At 44.7% G+C, this 16,281-nt stretch overlaps 2 protein-coding genes across 9 annotated transcripts in view; one reads left to right on the top strand and one right to left on the bottom strand.

The window, feature by feature from the left end:
* ANXA7 (annexin A7) overlaps nucleotides 1-7,032 on the top strand; it is a 32,470-nt gene extending 25,438 nt beyond the window's left edge. For all 4 annotated transcript variants that reach the window (XM_006135914.4, XM_006135913.4, XM_075935715.1 and 1 more), the window contains exons 10-13: nucleotides 1,579-1,749; nucleotides 1,941-2,016; nucleotides 3,636-3,748; nucleotides 6,724-7,032. In XM_006135914.4, the coding sequence (XP_006135976.1) occupies nucleotides 1,579-1,749; nucleotides 1,941-2,016; nucleotides 3,636-3,748; nucleotides 6,724-6,846 (483 nt within the window). In that variant the 3' untranslated portion in view covers nucleotides 6,847-7,032. The remainder of the gene's footprint in view (nucleotides 1-1,578; nucleotides 1,750-1,940; nucleotides 2,017-3,635; nucleotides 3,749-6,723) is intronic.
* A 4,754-nt stretch (nucleotides 7,033-11,786) lies between these two features.
* PPP3CB (protein phosphatase 3 catalytic subunit beta) overlaps nucleotides 11,787-16,281 on the bottom strand; it is a 74,337-nt gene continuing 69,842 nt past the window's right edge. Inside the window, exons 14-16 of one of the 5 annotated variants that reach the window (XR_012905750.1) lie at nucleotides 16,172-16,234; nucleotides 13,344-13,514; nucleotides 11,787-11,873 (exon numbers count right to left, since the gene is read on the bottom strand). Coding sequence is in view for 1 of the 5 variants with exons in the window: in XM_075935723.1 (XP_075791838.1) it covers nucleotides 16,224-16,234 (11 nt within the window). In the remaining 4 variants the exon portion in view is untranslated. Of the gene's footprint in view, nucleotides 16,235-16,281 lie in introns of all 5 variants that reach the window. The other 4 variants (XR_012905749.1, XR_012905747.1, XR_012905748.1 and 1 more) reach the window with 4 other exon arrangements.

The following is a 16,281-nucleotide window of genomic DNA, read 5'->3' as shown; positions in this document are numbered from 1 at the left end:
AGTATCTTCCACAGACATGGCAGGTATCTGACCCTCCCCAACTGGCTATAAGCCAGCAAGCCATGTCCTGTGGTAGTTTGTACTCCTAGCAGTGTTGCATTTTGTAGGACCGGAAAATGGGAGGGGGGGCAGGGGTAAATGCACGCCCCTCTTTGGTTGATGAAAATGGATGCTTCCCTTGTTGCAGTTCCATAAAGTCTCAGACACACTGATACCCTTCCTCACCTCTTCTGACAGCAAATGTCTGTCTTGTTGACCCTAGCTGTTTTACAGTTATTGACATTTCCACTTTAATGACATCATGAGTGTATCCGGGGGCCCCGCTGCACTCATGGAAGAGATGGGGCCTCCCACAAGGGGTGGGGCTGGGGCAATCAGCCCTCAGCGCTGCCCAGTGCATACCATCCTGACCCCCCATTCCCCAGGAAGCACTGAGAGCTGCCCAGAGTGCAGCACTCCAGCTGTGATTTAAAGGGCCTGGGGCTCCAGGCTCTGTTATCTGGCAGTAGAGGTGGCAGCAGCTGGGAGCCTCAAGTCCATTTTGAATCATCAGGCCTCAGGGCAGCTGCCCCCTTTGCCCCACCGGTGGGCCTGAATGTATGTCACCTTGTGAGAGCTGCCATTAACGACCACAGATATTTTCTGGGGATTTTTGCCTTTCTCTGTAAAGTCAACAATGCTGCATTCATTGATGTTTGAAAGGGTCTTTTTGCAACCAGTGGAGCTAGAAGCAGAAAAAATGAAGTGAAAATTTAGCCCATGTTTTCTGCTTAAATATTAATAAGCTGCAGGGGCTAAAATGTGAGACAATTCCAAGTTACAGAGCTGTTGACCCAGATGACTTAAGGTTTTTAAGTTGTGCTCTGTGGACAGTTTCAGGCCATTTTTCTATGTTCACCTTATAAGAAATCACTATAAATGAGAAGGCATGTTTTTCAAATTGCCACTTAAAAGCACAGGATGAGGCAGAAAAGTGAAAATAGACTGCATATGCCTCTTCATAAGAGGCAGCTAGAAGGAATTTAATACCTACTTCCTTTCAAGATCGAATGAGTATATCTTGTCTTCCATTTCTAATAACTGAAGAGCCTGAAATACATTTGAATTCAGAATTCCAATATGCTATAGCCAAACAGCTATTTTAGGACAATCTATGGCTGAGTGGACAGAGATTTGGAGCAATCACCATATGTCACAATACGCATAATACTTGGTACTTCCATATGACTTTTTTCATTTGAGGATATCAAAGCACTTTACAAATAACTAAGGCACTCCTCTTAGCAGCAAAGCTGAATAAAGGGAAGAACTCTCCTTTTACAAAGGAGTACAAAAACATTTGGGGGGGGTCATAGTGTGTCTTTGACTGAGCTGGGTGATAGATAGGCTTGCAGTTCTGACTCCTGGTCCTGTACATGTCCATCCTGCCTCCAGTTAAGGAAACAGCTGCCAAGAAAGAGTGGATTTCACGGTTTAATTTCCCGGTTTGAACCAGATGACCTTTCGGTAAGCCTGTAAGAGATGCTAAGGAACACAAAATTCTGTTACTGATTCAGCAGCTAATGTCTTCTCTTGCAGGGCAACAGGGATGAGAATCCATCTGTGAACTACCAGAAAGCTCAGGAAGATGCTCAGCGCCTCTATCAAGCTGGTGAAGGGAAGCTTGGAACCGATGAGTCTTGCTTTAACATGATTCTGGCAACCAGAAGTTTCCCCCAACTGAAAGCTACAGTTGAAGCATATTCTCAGGTAGAAATTCTTCTGTTCATAATCTTCTATTCATGATTATGAACTAAGTTCAACCCTGGGGTTAAAACACGTGAAACTCCATTCACTTTGAATGAGTTTGCTCTGCATATCCCAGGACTGAATTTGCCCCCATTTCCATCCCCACACGTTGAAACAAGAAAACCCCTAATCCCTTGAACTGTTATGTGCAGATTGCCAATCGTGATCTCTTGAGCAGCATTGGCCGGGAGTTTTCTGGAAATGTAGAAGATGGCTTGAAGACTATTGGTAACAGACTTTTCTTGCTTTTAAAAATGGTATTTATGACTAATTGGAGATGTAAAGATCTTAGGGCTATTAATTAAGCACAGTCAATACCTGCAATTAACTCAAAACAAATTAGCTACATGTTCCACTTCTCTAAACTGGAAGTATTCGGGAGCCTGGCAGGGAGGCCAAGCTGGCAGTCGCATCCGGCAGCCCAGCCAGGCTGGCAAGGGCTGGAAGTAGAGCTGGTGGTGAGGTGAGGGAGTGGCTTGGGCTGGGAACACAGCTGGGTTGGGATACCAGTGGCAGGGGGACCAGAATTGACTTCTCCTGGTCCAGCAAACTCCCTCATTCGGGATTGTTCAAGCAGATTCCTGCCTGTGTCAGTTGTCGTCCCAGCCAGCAGCCACGGAGCTTCCTGCAGCTGGGGTTGGTTCCAAGAAGTGGGTCTGACCTGGCTTTGGCATGGCCCGTCATAGAAAGAGGCTGTTCCTCCCGAGCCTGGGCCAGGACTAGCAGTGGGAACCTAGTCTGGGATGTCCCCAGCTCTGCCCCTCCCCTACAATAATCATTTTTACCATCTGTGACAAATTTTTCACAGCGCTGAGCTGGGGAGAGCCCTTAGCATGATGGATTTGGCATTTTTTATTGAAAAAGGATTCTCAAAGTTTAGAAAGCCCCAAACTGCTGGTCTTTTGTAGAATCCATTCTTTCTTTGTATCAGCCACTGATGCAAGGTGGTGACCTTCCTCCAGCCACCCTTGATGTTGGTGCTCCAGGTTTGCTATACAGAGCCCTTCTAAACTCTGCTCCATTTGAAACACTGTTAAAAGATCAGTGCTTATTGAGAGAACTTTTTAAATTGAAATTAATGGTGGCCTGTTAATTGGCATTCTTATGATGTGGAGCTCTATCCAGTAAGGACTGAACAGAGATGTTTCACAGCCAGTGGATGGTGGTAATTTTCCATTGATACTTAAGCAAGAGGTAAAAATCTTTTGAGTGTCAGGGATGTGAATGGGTAACCGGCCACCTAATGAGCATCTTGCTAAGTCGGTTAACATTAGGTTACCTAATGTTTAACCTGTTAACTGATTAATGGTGATTTTACAGCCTTTGTCGCCATACCAATTACCCAATGAATTAAGTTTCCCCTTACATTAGTTTTGTTATTGAATTAAGGTTTCTTTAATTGTCAAAAGTGCTGTCTTTATGGCTGAACTGAGTTATACAGTGATTTGGCCAACTAACATTGATGGTGTATCCTGTGTTCCAAGCTGTGTAAAAATGGATCCACGCTTAGTGGAACTTAATTTCATATCCACCAACAGTGTGTATTTAACCAGTATAACAACAGGGCTTAAACTGAAAGATTCAGTAACAAAATAGTCATGTTTCCAAACATCAAGGAAATAAGATGAAATGCGTAGAATATAACTTACCCAACACACACAATTGCTGAGCTGTGACCTGCCCAGGTTTGGCATGAGGAAGAATCAAAGCAGTAAGAGGATCTGTTTCAAAACATTCAGGATACCATCTGCTAGATCAAGTATTTAATTCTGTAAAATACAACCATGTGAAAAGTGCCTGCCTGTGTGCATTATTTAAAAGAATCCTGTAACTATGCTTTCTTTTAGTGCAATGTGCTCTAAATCGCCCAGCCTTCTTTGCTGACAGGATTTACCATTCCATGAAAGGAGCTGGCACAGATGACTCTACGCTTGTCAGAATTGTCGTCACTCGCAGTGAGGTAAGAATCTTCCTTTTTGTTTTCAAAAAATGAGGAGGAAGCAGGAATTTAAAAAATGTTGGCTGTTCACGTCACATAGTGAAAAATCAGTGTATCCTAACCATTTTTATGCTTCGTATCACTTACATGGAGCAGAATTAATCAATGCAGTTATAGTTCTTACTATGAGAATCAGCTGCACAAATTTACTTGCAAATATTCACAAAGCAGTCTATTAAAGTACATAAGAATGACCATACTGGGTCAGAGCAAAGGTTGATAGTCTGCTGACTGTGGCCATTGCCAGGTGCTCCAGAGGGAATGGACAGAACAGGTAATGAAGTGCTAGACTCTCCTTCCCTCAAGTCACCCATTCCTTGCTTCTGACAGATTAGGGACACCATCCCTGCCTGTTCAGCCAGTAGCCTTGATGGACCTATTCTCCATGAATTTTATCTAGCTCTCTTTCAAACTCTGTTAAAATTCTGGCCTTCACAACATCCTCTGGCAAGGAGTTCCACAGGCATTCTGCCTACAATACCAGCCTTTTAAAATTCTGTACACCAGGGTTCAGCAGCCCTTAGCTCCAAAGCCAAATATGGCTCAGTCAGGAGCCACATGTGGCTCTTCTGCAGTTCAAACTTACTGCTTCAGCCTCATGTCCTCCTCCCCCAAGATTAGAACACCAGCACTTGCTTCCTTGGGGGGAGGAAGAGTCAGCATGCAGGGAAGAAGCACAGCTGGCAGGTGCTGCACATGCTGCTGCTTCCCCGTCCTGTGGCTAGGGTATGGCAGTGCAGGGCCAGGCAGCCTGGAGGCTTTCTCTGTTACGCCCAGCGGCTGGAATCTTGCCAATGGAAGCAGCAAGAAGCAGTGCCTGGAACATGATACTGGGAGTGGCATGAAAGCAAATGGGCCCCTGCTTCCACTCATGCTTAGCCGCCTCCTGCACCCTTCTTCCTGACCAGACCTTGCACCCTCACTCTCTCCTGCACCTCTATCCACACTTGCTGGCTGCCCTGTACTGCACACTAACCCCTCATTTTTGGCTCCACTCAGGTCCCCCTAGGCTCTAGACAAAATCCACTAACCCTTGATCCTCAGTCCTTCCTGCCCCTTCTCTCCCCTATGTGGTTGGAACACTAGGAAAGTGAGGTGTTTCAGTTGCTTCTTGTGTGTGTGGGCCCCCAACTCTGCCATCAATAAAGACAATGGTGAAATCTTTTATTTTGGACATACTTTACTTATTTACGATGAGGCCTGGCCCCCATCTCGTTACAGCATCCTGTCCCCCTGCTCCTGATCCTGGGGCTGGTAACAGCTCCTCTCCTACTACAGCATGGCTAGGAGGGGAGGCCATGATCTGGCTGCAGCAATTCTGGCCTGGCACCTTGTCCTGTCTTGGTGCAGCAGCCTAGCACTGCCCAGGTGAAGATTGGAAAAGGTTACTGACCCTTGCTAAAATGTTATTTGTCAACACTACATACATTACCACCCCACTCGCAATTAGTTTGATAATTTATTTCAAACTCTCAGCAAGTATCTATCAATACAGATGTGCAATTCTCCAAGGAGAGCAAGAACCCCTTATGACAGCCCAGTTCCTTTCTCTGCCTTCTCCCCTGCCAGGCCCAGCAGCCCCCTCATGGTGACCAGCAACATGCAGATAATTGCTGTGTGGGAAAGGAAACTCTACATACACATGTTAATTCCTGCAAAAGTCTGCTGTGTGCAATGTTGCAGTACTCCCCCAGGAGTACCTGTCCATTTGTTACCAATGCACATCTACTAGGAAAGTTCTTCAGTGTTTGATTGGAGGCAATTGAGCTTGCTTAGCCTGTTTGGTGGCTGTCTCCTTCCTTCTCATTGCTTCAAACCCAGATAGTAGTTAAGCTTAACTCAGTGTTTCTGAATGTTATGAGGAAGTAGAGGCTCCCAGACTTGTGAGGATGGTGCTAGCATTTAAGTGAGATGAGATGCGATGCTTTTTGAGTCCTGTTATGTGTCTTTTGTGGGGGGAGTCTCCCTGTCGGGAAGTATGCATTGTCTTCCTCACAGAGCCTGGCTGAGACATGGGTAATGGTGCAAGTCTCCTCCATTGATATGTAATATAGGAGTTATTTCACTGAAAGACTCTTCTGCTACTTCGTGTTTCAAAGTGATGAACCTGTTTAGTGTAATGGGCAGGGATCCTGATGTGTCTCCTGTTGACGTGGCCTAGAGGATTTTCATCTCACTAAAGCATCAACAAGAGGGCGAGGAATGGACCTTTGCTCCAAGAGGCTGCAGCATAGGGCCTTGCCACATGGCTGCATGTCCTGTTAGGTTATCAGCCCTGGTAGGCATAGTACAGCCTCAGGGCACTGGCTCCTAGAAGCAGCAGCACCTTCTTTTCCTTTGCCCCTGCAGATACAAATTTCTGTCCATGGATAGGAATCAGTATCTGCATAGAGCTTGACTGAAGTGTTGGCACTAGCAAGACTCATCTACCCTCAGAACTACCAGGAAGGACAAGAGGGTAGGAGCAGCTTTGACATAATACCCTTTGTATAGCTCTTGAGAGGATGTCATATATCAGGTGCACCTCCTGCCTCCTTGCTTGCATTGTCTGGTCTGCTATGGGGTACAAGGGAATGAAGCACAAGAGGACTCAGTCTACTACTGACTTACCCCATACTGTGCACTGATTACATTGGAAGTATTTCATGCCTGTCTTATTTCTCTGGTATCATGAGCTTTCGTGGGCACAGCCCACTTCATCAGATGGCAGCAGTGTTAAGTCCAGATCTAAGATCTTCAATGTTTCTTGGATCTGGACTTCAGCACTCCTGTCATCTGAAGAAGTGGGCTGTGCCCACGAAAGCTCAAACCACCAGCTACATGTTTTGTTAGTCTTTAAGGTGCTGCTAGTCTATTTGTTGTTTTAAGTTTTTTCTGTTAGTCTAACTCAGCTACCCCTCTGAAATTTTATTTTGTATCTTATTTCTTTAACACAGATTGATCTTGTACAAATCAAACAGTTGTTCACACAGATGTACCAGAAGACTTTGGCTACAATGATATCAAGTGATACAAGTGGGGACTACAGGAATTTGCTGCTGGCAATCGTTGGTCAATAGAAAAGATGTACATATTTACAAAGTGAAGGATATGTAATGAGCTTAAGGGGGGGGGAACAACTATAGCATCTAAGAATGATTTAACATTGCATAACCAAGTATGCCTTAAGGAAACTGTAAAATAATCATTCATGTTTAATTTAGAGCACATTTATATAGTCTACAATATAAACAATTAATCTGTCATTTACCTTGTGTCATTTTTGCGCTACAGCAAAACACATTCAGTTCCTTCGAGCAGCCATTATAGTCGAGTTGTTTTTCTGCAAGGTTCTTCTGCCCTTGGTCAGCTGAGTAGTGCCAAATGAAGAACAGAGAGAGGGACTTATTGAAGGAATAACTCAAATCTAATTTACTCAAATGAACTAACATTCATGTATGACTGGACAGGCTGTTATAAAAAAAAATTATTGGTTAGTCTTAAATGTATAACACTGCATGTGAATGTTTAAACCCAAATCTGTGTGCTAGAAGGCAAACTATCTTTGCATGGACAAAGATGGCATACTCAAAGTAGAATTATTAGCAAATAGTATGAAGTTTTTAACACCATGGAAAAATGTTAAGTGATTTAACTTGACAGTACCCCCTTAAAATGTGTAGACACCAACTAGTGGGAAAGCTTTCAAATGTGTAACTTTGTGGGAACCTTACTTCTAGTCTTACACTACACAGGTAGGTCAACGTAATTAGGTAAACATATGCTGCCTAATGTCACTCCCTACACTACAGCTTTCCTACTACTGATGTAAGTGCCCTATTATACCGACATAGTAACTGCACTGCCATGAGAGATGGCCTTACAGTGGTGTAGGTAGGAGCAAAAACTGCCTGTGCAGACACTGTGTTCCTTATATTTGCTGGTCATTCACATTTTCTGCTGTGAAACTGAGAAGACAGTGGGGGTGGGGTGGGGTGGGTTCTTTGAACACTGAGCTCTGCTGAGACCCAGTGCAAGAAGTCTCCTACCTATTGTCAGGCAGCCTTGACAATTTCATGGCTAGGGCACCCAGGAAATTGATAAGACTGTCCCGTTCCCTGTGCAGAGCAGGCAAAGTTAGGGATTTGGCGGAGGAGGGGAAGAGATGAGAAGCTCCAGCCTATTCCCCCCTCCCCACTCTTGGTGGGGTGGGGAAACCCATCTCTTCTGAAAGGAAGCTGGGCTTTCAACTCCCCAGCCTGTCCCTCTTAAGTCAGTGAAAATGCTCCTGATGAGGACGTGCACCACCACAGTATGTTGACCTAGGTCTGTAGTGTACACATCACTCTAATTTAGGGGTGGATCAGTTGCAGCTGCCTGTTGCTTTGGAATAACCTGCTCCTATATAATTCATAACATTCAGTGCCCTCTGAATTTGGGGGAGAAGAGGGCAGGAGAAGGGGAAACAGTGCTTAGCACTCTTGCAGGCTTCCAACTTTGGAGAATACAAGTCTGAGCATATCTGCTGGGCATGGCCGAGTCCCCAAGAAAAGTTTAACAATTCTCCTGGTGTGGCCTTATGGAGATGAGACATTGTAGGTCCCTGGGTGAACAGTTCATAACCTTTACTGATACCTCACATGGCATGCTTTCTATACAGAACTGTGATATTGTATGTAAAGAGTTATATACCTTGGGGGAGGCAAGGGTTACTGGGTGCTTGGAAGAAGTCACTGGCTGGAACTTGAGTTCCCTGGCACCTAATACTGCTAAATGACACTTTAAAAATTAAAGATCACAAAATGGGAAACCAACACATAAGTGAGATGTAAAGATTGTTCAAATAAGGTAATTACTTACCTTGTGCAATAACAAGTGTTCTTCAAGATGTGACTACGTAAGTAGTAGCAGCCATGTGGCCCATTAGCTGGAGGCAGGTAAGTATCGTGGTGGTAGAGGTTGTAAATATCATGTTTATAATTTCTTGTATAGTTGTAAAATATGGCTAAGGTAGGTATGCTTGAGCTGTGATTGAGTTCAGGTGTGCGCCAATAAACTCTGTCTTGGACTGGATGCAATGTTGATTTGTGTTCGTTGACTAGAAGGCCTAGATGACTGAGGAGGGCTCTGGTTGTGCTTATCATGGAGGCGGTTTCATCCTGTGATGATCCCTTTGAGGCAGCCGTCTAGGTAGGGAAATATGATTACATCCTGTTGTCCGAGGTTTGCGGCAACAACTGCTAGTACCTTCGAAAATACTCTCGGAGGTGATGAAAGGCTGAAAGGGAGAACTTCGTATTGGAAATGTTCTGGTCCAAGGGTAAAGCAGGTAGCGTCTGTGTGCTAGATGGATGGATGGATACATGAAAGTACGTGTCTTGCAGGTTGAGGGCTGCGAACCAGTCCCCTTGATCTAGCACAGGAAAGATCATTGTGAGCGTGACCATCTTGAAACGCTGTTTCTTGAGAAACTTGTTCAGTTTGCGGAGATCTAAAAAAGGTCTTCAAACCCATTTTTCTTCTCTGTCAAGAAATTGAGTAGAACCCCCTTCCATGGAATTCCTTGAGTATCCTTTCTATGGCTCCGATCGTGAGGAGGCGATCAATATCTTATTTTAGTAGGGTCTCATGAGAGTGGTCCCTGAAGAGGGACAGGGTAGAGGATAAGGTTGGTGGGACAGTAGTAAATGGGATGGTATATCCTACTCAAATTATTTCTAGAACCCAGCGGTCTGATGTTATAGATTCACATTGTGGAAGGAACAGACATAACCAGAGGGTAAAGAGATGGCCGTGTTGTCCTGGCATCAGATCTTGAGGGAGGTCTTGCAGACCCTCAACCACATCTTCGAATTTGCTGCTTTGAGGGCTGGGTATTTGGAGGGTAGCCTTGGTTGGAGTGCCTTCTCTGTGCCCGTTGCCTTGGTCTGCTATATTCATAGGGCCTCTGTCAGGGCCGGCCCACAACATTTTGGCACCTGAGGCAGGGAGCTCAAATGACACCCCCATGCCATCTTTTCTCCTGCCTGCCTTTTATGTCTCCTGTGCCCTCCTTCCTCCAGCACAGCACCCCACCATCTCAGTGCATCTAGAGCAGAGAGAATACAGATGCACCAGCAGCAGACACAATTTTCTACACTCTGGGTCCTAGTGGTGGCCCCACCCCTCAAAAGTCTGGCACCTGAGGCAGCCACCTCAGTTCGCCTCATGGTAAGGCCAGCCCTGGCCTCTGTGGTTGATTTTAGTGCCCGTATCTGTTTCGGTTGTATTATTTCCATTTATAAAGTGGTGTGTACATGCCCAAAATGTGAAGTGTGGTTCTTGAGTTTTTGCTGTTGTGGAGAATTTCTGCTTTTGTAGCCGCAAACAACTTTAGTTTGTCGAATGGCAAATCTTCTCCTCTGGGTTGGAGTTCACGGGGAACCCCAAAGGACTATAGCCAGGAAAACCTGCACATTACCACTGCTATAGCTGTCACCCTGGCTGCGGTGTCTGCGATATCCATTGCAGTCTGTAGAGCGGTGTGCGAGCGATTGTATGCCCTTCATGGACTATTGCTTTAAAAATTGATCTTTTGGATTCAGGGAGATGTTGCATCAGTTCTCCTACTTTAGAATAACTGTCAAAATCATGATTTGCTAGCAGAGCAGAATAATTTGAGATTCTTAATTGTAAGGTGGAAGAAGAGGATTTTCTTGCCGAATAAATCTAACTTCTTGTGGTCCTTGTCCTGGTTGCCGGTTCTGTATTGCAGTAGCTTAGATCTTTGTTGTGCTGATTCCACAACTAAAGAGTTTACTTGTGGACGTGCAAACAAAAATTCATTGTCCTTTGGGGGAACAAAGTACTTTATGTCTACTCTTTTATTAGTGGGTTGAATGGATGCAGGTGTTTTCCACAGTTCTTCTGAAGTTTCCATGATTGCCTCATCTATTGGTAAGGTAATTTTGCCATGTAATGTGGGATGTAAGTTTTTTAACAATCGGTGCTGTTTCTCCTGTACTTCTTGCAGGGAAACTTGTTGACTTGTCACTACTCTTTTCAATAATTATTGAATTTTGCTTGAGGTCGTCAATTGCCACAGTGTCAGACGGTATAACCGCTTCGACTGCTTGTGGCATCAGGTTATCTGAAATTTGTTCATCCTCCTCCTCTGAATCCTTTGTGGGAGATAGGGACCGTGGCGGGGGCAAGCTTTTCCTCACTGGTATGGAGTGGGCTGAGAACCGGCGTCTATATGGTCCCAAGGTCCCCAGTGTGGTGGATAAGATGGGGGTGGGTAAGCCCAGTATGGGTGCCACGGGCTTTGGTGTGGTACAGCCCTGTAGTGATATACGCGTGATCTCCTAGGCGATGTGCGGTGCCAGGAGAATATAATTTCTCGGTCGTCGTCAGGTAAAGAGCTTTCCTGAAGTGATATTGGTGACCTAGATGTATGTGGAGAATGTCTAGATAAAGATCTTGCAGGTGAGTGCTCTGCAAAAGGCAGGCATGAATGTTGCTGCCTGCTGTGACTTTTAGTAGCAGCTTGAGGCAGTTCTAGAGCAGCCTCATCTGGCTGCCTACCTGTGCTCGCTGTCAGTGCAGGTGTAGAATCATGCCCGTTGCCAGCTTTAAAGAGTGCAGCGTTTTCTTTTGCGGTGCCGTGGTTTTAAGTGGAGCCGCAGCTTTAGAGAGTTCTCGGGCTTCTGCCAGCTCCGAGGAAGCGCGCACTGGTCCCAGTGCTGAGAGAATCTTCCAGTCACTTTGCTAGCGGAGGTCCTCATACTACCCTGTGCCTCTCCTCCGCTGTGTTTTGGGGAGGAGGAAGGTGGAAGAGAGCGAGATGATGAGGCTCTATTTTCCTACAGACACCGGATACATTCTGCAGGCGGCATGGGCGCGCGGCACTGTTCACATTTTTTAAATCCTGAGGACCCAAACATATCTGGTTCTCTTCTTCTCTCTTATTTTGCTGTTTGTTTGTCTTTATTTCTGTCTCTTCTTTTGTTGCCGTCTTTTTCTTTTCTCTCTCTCTCTCTCTCTCTCTCTCTCTCTCTTTTTTTTTTTTTAAAGTAGCTGAGAGCTCCGGTTCACAGAGGCTTCACACGGGAGCGTGTTCAAATCCCTGAGGGGAGATTATAATTAGCTTCATTATTATTGTTAGTTTCCCTCATTTTCTTTTAAAAAAAAAAAAAACTAACTTGGAACTACAAATAGGGGAACTATGATAAATCTGACTAACAGTAAGATAGTAAGAGGCTGACAGGGAGATCCTGTTAGCTCTGTCAGCTGACGAGGAATTGAAAAGGAGAGGGTTGAGCCGCGCGCTAGCAATTAGGCAGAAGCGTCTCGAGATGCCCCCTGCACATACACAGCCCAACGGGGGAAACAGCTTTGCAAGGCTCCAATCTGCGGCTCAGGGTGACCCTTCACCTGGAGTGGAGCACCCACGGGGACACCACTCGAAGAAGAATAAATAGCTTTTACATGAGTGCAGGTAAAGTTAATGGTAAGAAACTTCATGAGCCAGACCATTCTAGAGCACTACTTCAACTTGAGATACTTGTGTGATGTAGTGGGCAGGCCATAGCCTCTAGGCAACCACTGGTGGCTGTGTGTGGGCTGGGGTTGACCCCCTACTGGTCGGTACCTGTAGCACTGCCCAGCAGGATGGCTGCCTTAAGTCAGCAGGCAAAGACCCAACCTGTCTAACCAGTTGAAGGCAAGCAAGGAACAAAGGAGAGGGGTTTCAGGGGAAGGAGCAGTTGCTGGCTGGGAAACAGGAGGGAGTGAGCCTAAACTGAGGGCTGGAGGTCTAGGGGGGTGATAGACCTCCCTAACCCAAGGGATCTGAGGCATCCTAGTCCAGACTCCTGTAGCAATATCACATCTATGCTGTGCTGTATCCTGGAGGAGCAATAAACCCTTTCTATTCTCTGGCTGGTGGAGAGTGCTCTTGCTGCTATGGGGCTGCAGGATTTGGGGGAACCCTGACTTGGCATCACAACCTATCTTTACACTAATCCATCAAAGGGAAGAGAGCAGATTTTGTGGGGCTGAAGAGACAATCAAATTCTGATGACAGGATACAGATGCTGCTCCTGGGGGAATTCAGTGTTAAAAAAACTCTGCATATTTTGTCAAAAATATAATCATGCCAGTTTCGATTATTTTGGTAATTTATTTCAAAAATACTTGTCAGCAAGTATGCCTAACAATACAGAAAACAAGATTCAGGAAAAGGTTTTTTTTTGTTTTTTTACAACTAGATTCCTTAGTTGGCATACTAATACAGAATTCTGAATAATAATTCATTTAAACTACAGTGCACCTGTCAAGCCATGCAAAGGCTTGGAGAGCTGGGGTAACAGAGGAGTTGAAGGGAGAAGCAAGTAGCCAAGAAGTCAACCTAGAGGGTTATTGGGTATGGGTTGCAGAAGCATGAAATAGGAGTGGGTTTTTTTGGAGGGGTGAGGCCCAGGCTCATCATGGTTACACGTTCACATCCCTAGTCTCTGCACTCCCACTCCCATTCAGCCCCAGCTCAAATTTATCCCTCCCAGCAACCCCAAGAGGCCCACTATCTGGTCCTCACCTGGCCCTGCAGGAAGAGTACTGTGAGGAACGCAGCTTCTCATTTATCTGCTGCTGGCTGCTACAGCCCTTCAGTCAGCTGCTCTCTGTTCTGGAGCCCCAGTAACCCCATGTGGGTAAAAGGTGCAACTGTAGTGCCTCTTCAGTGCCTTTTCCATAAAGAAAAACAAATCTGCAGGAACACAAATTCTACACAGTGGTGCAGAATTTCCACATGAACAACATGGAAGCAGGCTTCTCAGTTAAGCACGAGAGCCCACAGCTTATTCTGGTCTCATGCTGTTTATCAGACACAATCACCGTCACTGCCCCAGCACATCAGGGGCAGAAGAGCAGCAATGAATACTTGGCTGAAGATGGGAAAGAAAATAACTATTCAGTGAGAACAAGCCTGGTAAATACCTTTGCTGATCCAGGCACCAAAACCTATTACTACAGCTGTAGTGAATGACTCAGAGTCTAAATCCCACACACATTTCCATTTACCACAAATGTGTCTAAATTGTGCCTACATAGTGACCCGGTGACAGATGTTGCTAAATGATATTCAATTAATTAGTTCCACTCCATTGACAGTACAGATGGCCATAACATAAAAATCACAACAGCAATACGCCACCAGATGGGCAGTCTCAGCATAGACTAAAAACTGAATGTGCCCAGTCACTAAGCACCTCTCTCACTCCCAGAGGCTTCTTCCGGACAGAGTGCGAGCAAAACAGCAAAGCAGGGGAGAGAAACTTGCACTGCATCTGCCAGTGCCACAGCTCACCCATGAATAAAGACAGAACTGGTTATTAAAAGTGCCCTCAATCTGGCACTTTTCACTAGCAATTGATTTTTAGCTGGGTGATGCTTTAAGCTTAGCAGTCCCAAACTGTAACAGAAACAGAAGCAAAACTGAGTTATTTGAAAAAAGCCCATGAGATACACTAATCTGAAAGAATTAGTCTGATTTATTTTTAAATTGGTTGTTGGAATGGCACCTAAAACTCACCACCAAAGGCATTCAAAATGGGAATGGAACAAATAAGGCCTACCCCTGCATAGTCTCAGCTCTTGGGTTCATGCATTGAGGAGCAAGGATTGGAGTGATTACAAAGCAGTTACACATAAGCAAAGTCCTCTCTCCCATTCCTGACATGTTTTAAAAGTCAAGAAGCAAAGAGTCACTCCAGAAAGACTGTTCAAAAATAACCGTTTGGTAGTAATCTCAGTTCCTGTCCCCAGTGAGGAACACAGTTCTAGATTAGCAAACTTCACATCAACTACGAATGAGTATAAATTATCTACCAAGGGAAAATGTTTGCTAATATAACAGAGTGAAACTTAAGATCTTACATGGACATGTAGGATATTGCAAATTTATCAAGGTCCAGCTAAGTCAGCCGCAGTTGAACGTGTTGCCATAATTAAACTGACAGGGCCACTTTAGAAAAGTCAGCTAAGACAGCTTATTCTACAACTGCTCAAAAATGTTTTAAAATATTCTGATCTCAGACTGAACTTCTTCATAACAAAAACAGAAGGGACTAACTCTTTTACTGAAACCTCAAGAGTGCACATGCTGCTCCAATTGAAAGAACCCTGAGCCCCAGAGGCCGGATCCAGGCAAGCCAGAGACCACATCTGGCCCCTGGGCTCCCCACCCTTACATTAGAATTTGGTTAAGCGACATTTTCATGGATCAACACACATACCAGGCAATAGCAATTTAATAATATAAATGATTAAACACTGTAGTTTTGGATAATGGGATTGCATTCACACCACTAGAATCTATAGTGCAGCATAAATGGGCATTCAGTTTCCCGTTCAGGTCACTAGGTGACAGCAAGTCTTTCACAGATCTGAAAAAAACAACTGCTTGGGAGTCTGCCATGGAGTGGTAGGCGATGGTCTATTACCAGAATAAACATGTTGTGCCTTATTTTCAGTTACACTAATGCCCCTTACTCTCCTCATAATGGGCAGCAATAGTCTCTGAAGATACAACTCATCCCTAGCCAGTATAAAAGTGTTAACTAGTTATGCCAAACAATCTGTTCTACTTTCTGTTTACCTGTGACACTCTGAGTAGTGTTCCAGACCTGAAGAAGATCTCTATGTAAGCTTGAAAGCTCACCTATCTCACCAACAGAAGTTGGTCCAATAGAAGATATAACCTCACGCACCTTGACTCTCTAACATCCTGGGACCAACACTACACACAGCAATAGAGATGACAATGCATCCACTGACAAATGTTTAATGCATGTGACCGGGACACTACTGGGATCAGTGTTAGGAAGTATGTACAGTATAGCTCAGAGTATTCAATCTCAGTCAGTCAGGAGCTGCTCCTTTATCTGCCTTTTACTGATACACAGTTACCATCCAGAAGCAGATTTCTCTGCCTAAAGGTGTCTAGTAAAATAGTGATCCACAGAGCAAGTTGAGATTCAGGCAAAACCAATCTCAATGAGGCATATCTATTTTTAACAGACTTTCTAATTACATTAAGCTTTGGTGTCGCTCTCTACACATCCTGGGATCATTCTATGCCTTGGGATTGTATTCACAGGGTATGAGGTGTTAATTGTATTCTATTTTGTATGTGCAAGTGCATGCCTTATCAAAATTGGTCATAGAGAATTAATTAATTAAAAAGACAACTGGCTAAGGACCGGTGGATTTTTCCAATTCACACCATCAAAAGGCAGAACTGGCAGACCACTGTCCAAGTTAAATGTTTATACGCTGATATACTGGTGCAAATTTTGCTCTCTCCCAATGCCAAGTATCAGAGACTACCATAGCTCATACATATGGTCTACTGATAACACTTACCTTTGTCTGTCACTCATCCTTCTGTTTTCAGACTATTCACCGCTATTTCCAATTAAACTGCATCTAAAATAAGAAAGTAAAATCAGAACATGAAGGTTTTTTGTGGTGTA

The sequence above is a fragment of the Pelodiscus sinensis genome, chromosome 8 (assembly GCF_049634645.1).
Source record: "Pelodiscus sinensis isolate JC-2024 chromosome 8, ASM4963464v1, whole genome shotgun sequence".
Taxonomy (NCBI): domain Eukaryota; kingdom Metazoa; phylum Chordata; order Testudines; family Trionychidae; genus Pelodiscus; species Pelodiscus sinensis.
This window is presented reverse-complemented; position numbering and strand designations above follow the sequence as displayed.